At 50.3% G+C, this 8,913-nt stretch overlaps 1 protein-coding gene across 5 annotated transcripts in view; it reads left to right on the top strand.

Annotated features, from left to right (window-relative positions):
- DUSP22 (dual specificity phosphatase 22) overlaps window positions 1–7,195 on the top strand; it is a 60,916-nt gene extending 53,721 nt beyond the window's left edge. For 2 of the 5 annotated variants that reach the window (XM_017851856.1, XM_017851854.1), the window contains 4 exons: window positions 1,588–1,662; window positions 3,904–4,075; window positions 4,518–4,590; window positions 6,659–7,195. In XM_017851856.1, coding sequence (XP_017707345.1) covers window positions 1,588–1,662; window positions 3,904–4,075; window positions 4,518–4,590; window positions 6,659–6,705 — 367 coding nt within the window. In that variant the 3' untranslated portion in view covers window positions 6,706–7,195. Of the gene's footprint in view, window positions 1–1,587; window positions 1,663–3,903; window positions 4,076–4,517 lie in introns of all 5 variants that reach the window. The other 3 variants (XM_017851855.1, XM_017851853.1, XR_001881450.1) reach the window with 2 other exon arrangements.
- The last annotated feature ends 1,718 nt before the right edge of the window (window positions 7,196–8,913 follow it).

The following is an 8,913-nucleotide window of genomic DNA, read 5'->3' as shown; positions in this document are numbered from 1 at the left end:
TTTTGTTATTTATTTACTTATTTATTTATTTATTTATTTATTTATTTATTTATTTATTATTTATTGAGACAGGGCCTCGCTCTGTCGCTCGGGCTGGAGTGCTGTGGCGTGATCTTGGCTCACTGCAGCCTCAACCTCCTGGGCTCAAGAGATCCTCCCACCTCAGCCTCCCGAGTAGCCGGGACTGCAGGCGTGCACCACCACACCCAGCTAATTTTTTTTTTTTTTTTTTGGTATTTTCTGTAGAGATGAGTTTCGACATTTTGCCCAGGCTGGTCTCGAATTCCTGAGCTCAAGTGATCTGCCCACCTCAGCCTCTCCAGGTGCTGGGATGATAGGTGTGCCCCTGCATCCAGTCCATTAGGACCTAAGTTTGCAGAGCATATTGGCACGTATTACCTCATCCGCCCTGTAAGATGCCAGCCCCACTTTATAACTGAGAAGATAAGTGGCTTGTCCGGGGCCACATGGTCCAGTAAATGGCAAAGAGGGATCACAGCCAGAATTTCCATCTCCCCACAGCTCCCCACGGAGCTACAGACAGGACTGCCAAAGTCCAGGGAGACCAGTCTGAGAGAATGCTTTTAGATTTTCCAGATTGCCGGGAGTGAATTAGTTTTTAGGACTTGGAAAGCCCACACGACATGGACACCTTCCTCGCCTGTGTCATGGTGGCCTGCACCACCCACAGCCAGTGTGAGGGTCCCTGTGTGCTGCTGGGGCTTTGAGGGGCTCAGATTGAACATGGGGGACTGGCCAGACCCAGTCCGTGGTCACTATGAGTTTCAGGGATTTCTTACAGAGAAATTCCAGACAACCCACAGCCTTCCCTAGACCTCAGCGTTGTAAATGATGGCTTCTGAGGCTGAGACGCTCCAGCCGCAGACAGTGTGACCGGGTTTTGATGGTATGGGACTGGGAGAGCTTTTGGTAAACTACAGGAAGAACAAATTCTGGTTTCTTTTTTTTTTTTTTTTTGGCTCTGTTGCCCAGGCTGGAGTGCAGTCGCGTGATCTCAGCTCACTGTAATCTGTGCCTCCTGGTTCAGGAAATTCTCCTGCCTCAGCCTCCCTGGTAGCTGGGATTACAGGTGTGCACCACACCCAGCTAATTTTTGTATGTTTAGTAGAGATGGGGTTTCACCACGATGGCCAGACAGGTCTCGAACTCCTGACCTCAAGTTATGCGCCTGCCTCAGCCTCCCAAGTTGCTGGGATTACAGGCGTGAGCCACCGCACCCAGCTGTGTTCTGGTTTCCATTACATGGTGGATTATTTGATTATAGCAAATAATAATGCAGTATATGTTTCAAGAGAGCTACAAGAGAAGCTTTTGAATGTTATGACTAAAAAGTGATAAATGTTTAAAGCGATTAAACATTTATCAGGTAATTATCCTGATTTGATCATTTATACAATGTATACATGCATTGAAGCGTCACACTGTAGCCCATAAATATATAGAATTTTGTGTCAATTATACATAAAAATCAATTAACATTTTAAGAAAGAAGCCTCAGGTAGAAATTTCTTTTCATCATATGTTGAGTAAAGTAGACAATGTTGTTTCTCTTTTTTCTTTTCCCAGGACAAGACATTTCAAAGAAAGTATTAAATTCATTCACGAGTGCCGGCTGCGCGGTGAGAGCTGCCTTGTACACTGGTGCGTGTGTCTCTCACTTTAGCATGTTCTGGTCGGCTCGGCTTCCTGTCAAGTGTTTTTCTGTGTGTGAATAATGGTTTCACCTCCCAACAGTTTGCTGTAAACTCTCAGTCTCAAATGCGTGCTCCGTGTGTCCAGTGCTGTGTGTTAGTCACCGTTGCCTTGTGTTGAAGGAGAACCCTAACTCATTTTGCTTTTGTGTTTTTTTTTTCCATTTCTGCTGTTAGGATTTCTGTAGGGACCATGAAGGTTACTGGACAACAGAAACTTCTCTTTGCTGGCTTGCCTCCAGCATTTCATCAGAACAGCCTCTTACAGATGACACGGATTCTCTAGGCTCATCCTTGAAACCTCAGTGGCTTTTTGGAGACACTGTTGGTTTATTCTTTAGACTTCATTGCAAACGTGGATTTTCAGTATCGCCAAAATGACCCAGTTTAGTGACAGCTGTCTGTTTGCATTCTGCTGTTTTGTGTCTGTTTGCATTCTGCTGTTTTGTGTCTGTTTGCATTCTGCTGTGTTTTGTGTCTGTTTGCATTCTGCTGTTTTGTGTTTGTTTGCATTCTGCTGTGTTTTGTGTAGATACACACATACATACACACAGTGAAAAGAAAGCTGCTGTATCACATTTAACCCGAGGATGATGCATCTGAAGCTCTTGGCCGTGCGCCTGGCATAGAGAGAGTTCTTAGTAAAAGTGGGATGGCATTTTTATTACCACTTGTAATCATGCTAATAACATGGCTAATTTGTTCACGGAACCAGTAGCCAAAATTCTGGAGCCAAGGCTCTGTTTTCTAAGTGCTGGGCCGGACGTGTCCCCTCTCTGTCTTGAATGAAGTGTGTTATTAATTAACTGAAAGCCTAACAATCTTTTGACCTTCCCCGCAACAGTTACTCTTGCACTGTAAGCTCATTAGGTCTGTGAAGTGATAACTCCTGGGGAATATTGCTGCTGAGGTTGGTGGCAGCCCTGCCAGGACAGAGGGGACGCAGGGACCCAGCGCATGACATCCAGAGAAGCCACCTGTGAAAGCTGTCGTGTGTTCTGAGGGCCAATAACCCATGACAGGGGAGGACGCTGATAGTTCAGTTGTTTTCAGAATGGTGTCTGCAGTTTCATACAGTTCTTGAAATCACATGATCTTTCATCTCACTTTTTTAAAGAGTAGAAAGTGTAATAAATACAAAGGGTGGGTTTTAACGTTCATTTCTGTTTGGCTTTAACATACCTTGGGGGTTCAGGGAGCCAGTGAAAGCGGAATTCTGGAGCTCCCACTGCTGGGTTCTGGCTCCGAGTGAATGTGAGTCTCCAGGGTCGCAGCCCAAGAGGATCTGTCTTCTACAATCACTCCCAGCAGTTCTAGTATAAAACCCTAGTAAAGAGCCACTACTTGAGAGTGGGGGTTTCAAATTATTATTTGTATTTGAATATGTGTAGGTCTGATATTCTAGGAATTAATATTTCATACAGTTATGTACATCTAAAGATAGGTTTTTCTAAAAGTGAGACATTTGCTAAATTTCCCCATCTTAACCTGTTGCTAGAACTCTCCAAGTCTGATGAAGCGCAGCCTTTCTGTGACCACCTTCGTTTGCATGTACATGTAAAATGTGTCTCACTCAGCCTGCTCCAGGTAACTGACCCTAACCGTTACCGCCTGCAGGATGCCTTGCTCGCACCCGGCAGACACAGTGTGCCTGCTCTGTACCCTGCATATTTATGTCAAAAAGAGCACAAAAGTAAGATTGGGTAAGGGCTTCTGTATGTCATGGGCTTTAAAAACTACAGATCTAGCCCTCATGTAGCTAAGAAAACTAGACTTCTAAGGAACATGAAGCATCCTAAATAAATGTAGGTTATAAATGGGTTTGTCGTGTAGATCCTGGAAGCCTCAAGTTCCCTTGGAATACCTCAGCTATGTCATCTGTCTAGGGAAATGGGGAGACCTGAGGAGGGGCTTTGGAGCAAGGGGGCATCTGGAGCCACAGCCCATAGAAAAGCAATAAACAAAGCTCAGGCAGCGGAAGAAAGCGTGCGATTCTGGTGCCAGGAAGTAGAGGAAGCTGGGATGTTGAGGGCTGAGTGGCTTCCTGGTGGTGAGCTTGCTGTCCACATATAATCCAAGGCAGGAAGACTTTCTAAACAAGGTCCTTAGAATCCCCCGCTCCACGTGGACTGGGCGATGGACCCGGAGGTCTGAAACTGCCCTCACACGTGTGCTTCTCTTGGCCCCGCAGCCTGGCCGGGGTCTCCAGGAGCGTGACGCTGGTGATCGCGTACATCATGACCGTCACCGACTTTGGCTGGGAGGATGCCCTGCACACCGTGCGTGCTGGAAGATCCTGTGCCAACCCCAACGTGGGCTTCCAGAGACAGCTCCAGGAGTTTGAGAAGCATGAGGTCCATCAGGTAAGCAATTCCTAGGGGACATCAGAGATTCAGGCAGGTGCCCCTGGGCAGTGCCCACAGTCTCTCTGTACACAGCCAGCATCATGGCGTTTGGAGTTGAAAGGCCCACAGAGGACATCGGCTCCCGGCGCGCCCAGCTGCGCCCCCTCAGAAGTCATCACAGATCCCTTGTGCACCTGCTGAAGCCACAGGCGCCTACCTTTTGTCGTTTTCCTTGTGCCTGGTGCCCCCTACTAGCTTGTTTCTCTCCCTTTGGGTGACGTACCGTTTCCTTGGTCTGGCCTATTTTCATGTCCTAGGCCAGCACCTTGAAGGAGCAGTTACTTCTCTTGCTTGACCCTGGCTAGCCAACCACAGAGCGTCAACTTCCCACGGCTGTCTGTTTCCCTGGTTGTGTGTGCACCTGTGTGTGACGTGTGGGGTTTGTTTCCATCCTCTCCAGTATCGGCAGTGGCTGAAGGAAGAGTATGGAGAGAGCCCTTTGCAGGATGCAGAAGAAGCCAAAAACATTCTGGGTAAATATAAGGAGCAAGGGCGCATGGAGCCCCAGCCCGGCGCCAGGCGGTGGAGCAGTTTTCCGGCACTGGCTCCGCTGGCCTACGATAATTACACAACGGAAACCTAACGCAAGAGACCTGCTCCCTTCCTTCCCACTGCTTGTCTTCAGTGTGCCCGGCTGGACGGCGGTGTGGTGGGACCTGCTGCCTTCCTTCCCACTGCTTGTCTTCAGAGTGTACCCAGCTGGGCGGCGGTGCGGTGGGACTTGCTGCCTGCTTGTCTTCCGTGTGCTGGCTGGGCAGCCGTGCGGTGGTGTTGGCCGCTGAGGACAGGAGAGGGAGATCGCCAGGGTGCAGTGGGCACTCAGGGCTCCTTCTCAAGCCACACTGCCCAGCCCTGCTTGAGGCCCCTTCACTCCACCCACCCCCACCCTGGTGCACCTGAGCTTGCTGCCCCCGGGATGTCGCCCAGTGGCTGTGCACGTGGGTGTGTGTGAGTGCACGTGTGTGTGGGTGAGTGTAAGTGAATGGATGCATGCGTGTGCCTGTGTGAGGGTATGTGCACCCTAAGTGTGTACCTGTGTGTACGTTGTGAAAGTGTGTGTGTGCCATGAATGTGTGTGTGTGAACCTTCTCACTGCTGGAAGTCATAGGATGCATATTGCTGCCTCGGTTGGTGTGGCCACCTTTCCTTTTGTCCAGGACTCCACATGGAAGGCATTGGAGCTCGACCTCTGAAAAGCTACGCAGCAAATAGCAGTCTGTGCTTGTGGGCAGACCGTGAGAACTCAGGGGATGAGTGGCTGAAAGCGTGGCCTCTCCCAGAACCCACACAGGGTGATGTGGTGGGCAGCAGGGGCCAGACTGCCCTAGACGGAGGGTGGCTCTGGGGCCCTGGAAAGTGTGAGAGACTGCCCTGAGCTGGTCCAGTGGGCCAGTACTTTATACCAACCCAGCCGTTGAGGGGTGTCTTAGATTGCCTCAGTCTCAATGTGGATGCACCAGGCTGAGCGTTCCCTAGCGCCTCGAGCCAGGGCCGCTTTCCAGCCCATCGAGCCTTGAGTTCTCCCTGGTGTTTGCTCTCTGGAGCTGATTGCACTTGGGCTCTGTGGTGGGCAGGTGCACTAGCCTAAGGTGTCTGCGCCAGGGCGCCCCTCCTCTCTGCTGCTTGCCAGCTTCACTCACTCCCAGCCTCTTGCTGTGCTCACGTTACAGGGGTTCCTCCTCAGGGTTTGCGCCTGCAAGAACGGGAAGAAAGAGCATTTATTAGGCACTGTAGCCGTTTGCATTTTAAAATGCCTGAGCGTTTATTAAGCTTCTTGGTGTTCACTTGGGTTTGATAATTGACCTGAGCTACCTCATTGAGTGTTTTTGGGAAGGTGTTTTTGGTGTGCAAGTCACCTTTGCCTCGCAGTTGAAAATGCTTGGTCATGATTGCGTTTGAAACCACAGGGGAAGGTGCCAATATCATTGCGCTATTTAAAGTTGCCGGTTTGGGCTCCAGCAATGCTTTCTGGTGGGTAAAATTCCACATTCAGGCCACGAGAGCATCCACAGTTTGTACTTGGGGGCTGCAGGCATCCTGGGACGCTATACCCGATTCGGTGGTCTAGTCCTTTACATCGACTCAGATTCCGTCAGCAGGCAGTCACTCAGATGAAAAAACATACTCGACCTCTCCCTAAAAAGATGTTGCAACCCCGTTTCTCTGAATTCCACCCCAAAAAGAGCCCCTGAATGAGGAGAGCGGTTTTCCCGCGCACGTGGAGGGTGTGTCAGTGGTGAGCTTTCTGGGGACCGGGGAAAACACGTTGCCTGATTCCGCGCACGTGCGCAGGCCCTGGGTGTACACCCAGAAAGGGGCTTGTGGCTGTAGAACCATCCGTCCATCTACAGCTAAAACAATTTGCCAATAAAGTACATGTTTTCCTAAGCCAAAATAAATATAAATATGTTAACAGAAAAATGATTTAGGATATTAGCTTGAACGCTTAAGTATGTGCATCTTACAAGCCTCTCAGTGTGTCCTTGGAGTTCCTGAAGTGTTGTTTTAATATTTGTTGCCAGTAATGTTCTTTCTTCACAGCCGCTCCGGGAATTCTGAAGTACTGGGCCTTTCTCAGAAGACTGTAGTGTACCTGAAGTGTCTGAAATGTGTAAACCCACAGAGTTTAGGCTGGTGCTGCCAAAAAGAAAAGCAACGTAGAGTTTATATTTTTAAGTATTCAGTAGTGATTTGTAAACTTGTTTTTCATTTGAAGCTGAATATATACGTAGTCATGTTTATGCTGAGAACTAAGGATATTCTTTAGCAAGAGAAAATATTTTTCCCTTATCCCCACTGCCGTGGAGGTTTCTGTACCTGGCTTGGATGCCTGTCAGGACCCGGGAGCCTTGCTGCACTGCTGTGTGGATGGCTGCGCTCGCGATGCCTTCCTGTGAATGCCCCCCAAGGACGAGCCCTGTGTGGTGGTGTGGCGTGAACTCTGCCGTGTGTTCTCAAATTCCCCAGCTTGGGAAATAGCCCTCGGTGTGGGTTTTATCTCTGGTTTGTGTTCTCCATGGTGGGATTAACCGAAAGCTCTCTGTTTTTATTAATAAAGGGCAACTTAGCCAAGTTTAAGGTCATGTGCAATGCTTTCCTCCCGAGCCAAGGGGCAGCCACCATGCACCCTTCTGCCTGTGCGATTGAAGCCTGCTCCTGGTTTTATTTTAGAGGCCATTGTTTTCCTCCAGAAGGCGCTAAAGCAGATGCTACAAAAGGTGGATTCATGTCTCCAAGAAAGAAAAAAAGGCCATCAGTGTGAGGTGAAAGAAATTTGGACATGAGAGTTAGGTTTTGCCTGCACGGAGTGGGAACTGCGTATTTGGCGCCTGGAATGAGTTGTGTGTGCAGCCAGCCCTGCCCTGTACGTCTGCTGCACAGCATTGAATACAGTTACTCTGCTTCCATAGTCAGCTCTTAATCTGAAGGAACATCACATGACTTGAAGAGAAGTTTGGTCAGTTGGTAACATTTTCCTTCTCTGATTTGGTGGGGGAAAAGGGAAATCTAACTCTACAAGGGTAAGTTTGGCTTGATCTAAAGGCAAGTGAACTCACGAGCCGATTGACTGTAGAGGGCAGACTTTATGTGGATTCTGATGCCTGGACGCTCCTGGCAGTGGCTCGGGGGGCGGCTGGGGGCCACAGGAGAGGCAAAGCGAGGTAAGGCACCTTGCCAGGTTCCCAGAGGTCTGACTCCTGAGCTTGTACCTCTGAGCAGTCCCGAGGAGCGTGAGGGGACCCTCGGATCAGTTTCAGGGGACAGAAACACCTCGGGTGTGACAATGCTTATCCTGAAGCAGCGTGCATGCCTGGAATGGCACAGGTAGCTCTGTCCTCGGTGCCTCTGAGTGTTTTCATGGGCCAGACCAGTGAACCCTGGGTGTGTCTCCTGTGGGGCCCACTCTGGAGGCAGCAGCCAGGCCCCAGCACAGTCCCGGGAAGACCTGTGTGTGTCTCCCGGAGTGTGAGGCAGTGGCCACAGCAGGAAAACAGGTTTTCATGCAACGGCGCCCGTCTGCAGGGTCACCCAGCTCTCAGCCAATGTCACTTCCCACTGCCGTGTCTCAACCGCGGGATTTATCTGACACCAGCACCCGCCATCTCATAACGGCGAGCTGCTCTGCAGGTCACGAACTGTTGCCCCTAAGCTTTATAAACCGACAGAGAAGGTATTTCACTCACTTGAGGCTCAGAGGGGCCGTGAGATGCCCCTCAGAATGCGCCTGAAGATGTCCACATTGCTGGGACTGGAACCTGCTGGATCTTTTGGTCCCAAATCGGTGGGCGGGGAGGGAAGGAATGTGGGCACAAGGGTGGCTGTGGCTGGAGCAAGCAGCTGGGAGGAGCTCAGCAGAGTCCCTCACGGGCTCCGGAGGGTTCCACTGAGGCAGGTCCAGGCCCCACGTGCCAACAGTTGTTGGCACAAGTGTTGAAACCAGGAACCTCTCCTTGCCTGCCCCCTCCAGTCTCTGAGGGTTTGTTTTGGGCCATCGAGCGGGGCAGTCAGTTCCGGACCTCTGTCTGGAAACTCGGCCATGCTGAGATGGTATTGACCATCTTCGATGTGACGAGCCAGAGATTCCGGTCTGTTCACCACCCGGCCAGGCCGTGTGGGTCACCCTGGAGATGGGAATTGGCCACCTCTGAGGCTCCGTGAAGACCTGGGCGTGCACAGTGAGGTGGGGTGATGTCCGTGGCACTTTTCGTTATGCTGGTTTTTCTTCGATTTCTTTGAACACGGGTCTTTTCTAGCCTGAAACTCAGAACTGCAACCTACAAGCAGAGGAGACTTTA

This window comes from Rhinopithecus bieti, unplaced genomic scaffold (assembly GCF_001698545.2).
Source record: "Rhinopithecus bieti isolate Rb0 unplaced genomic scaffold, ASM169854v2 scaffold_35122, whole genome shotgun sequence".
Taxonomy (NCBI): Eukaryota; Metazoa; Chordata; class Mammalia; order Primates; family Cercopithecidae; genus Rhinopithecus; species Rhinopithecus bieti.
Note: the sequence above shows the minus strand (reverse complement) of the source record. Positions and strands in the feature narration are given on the sequence as shown.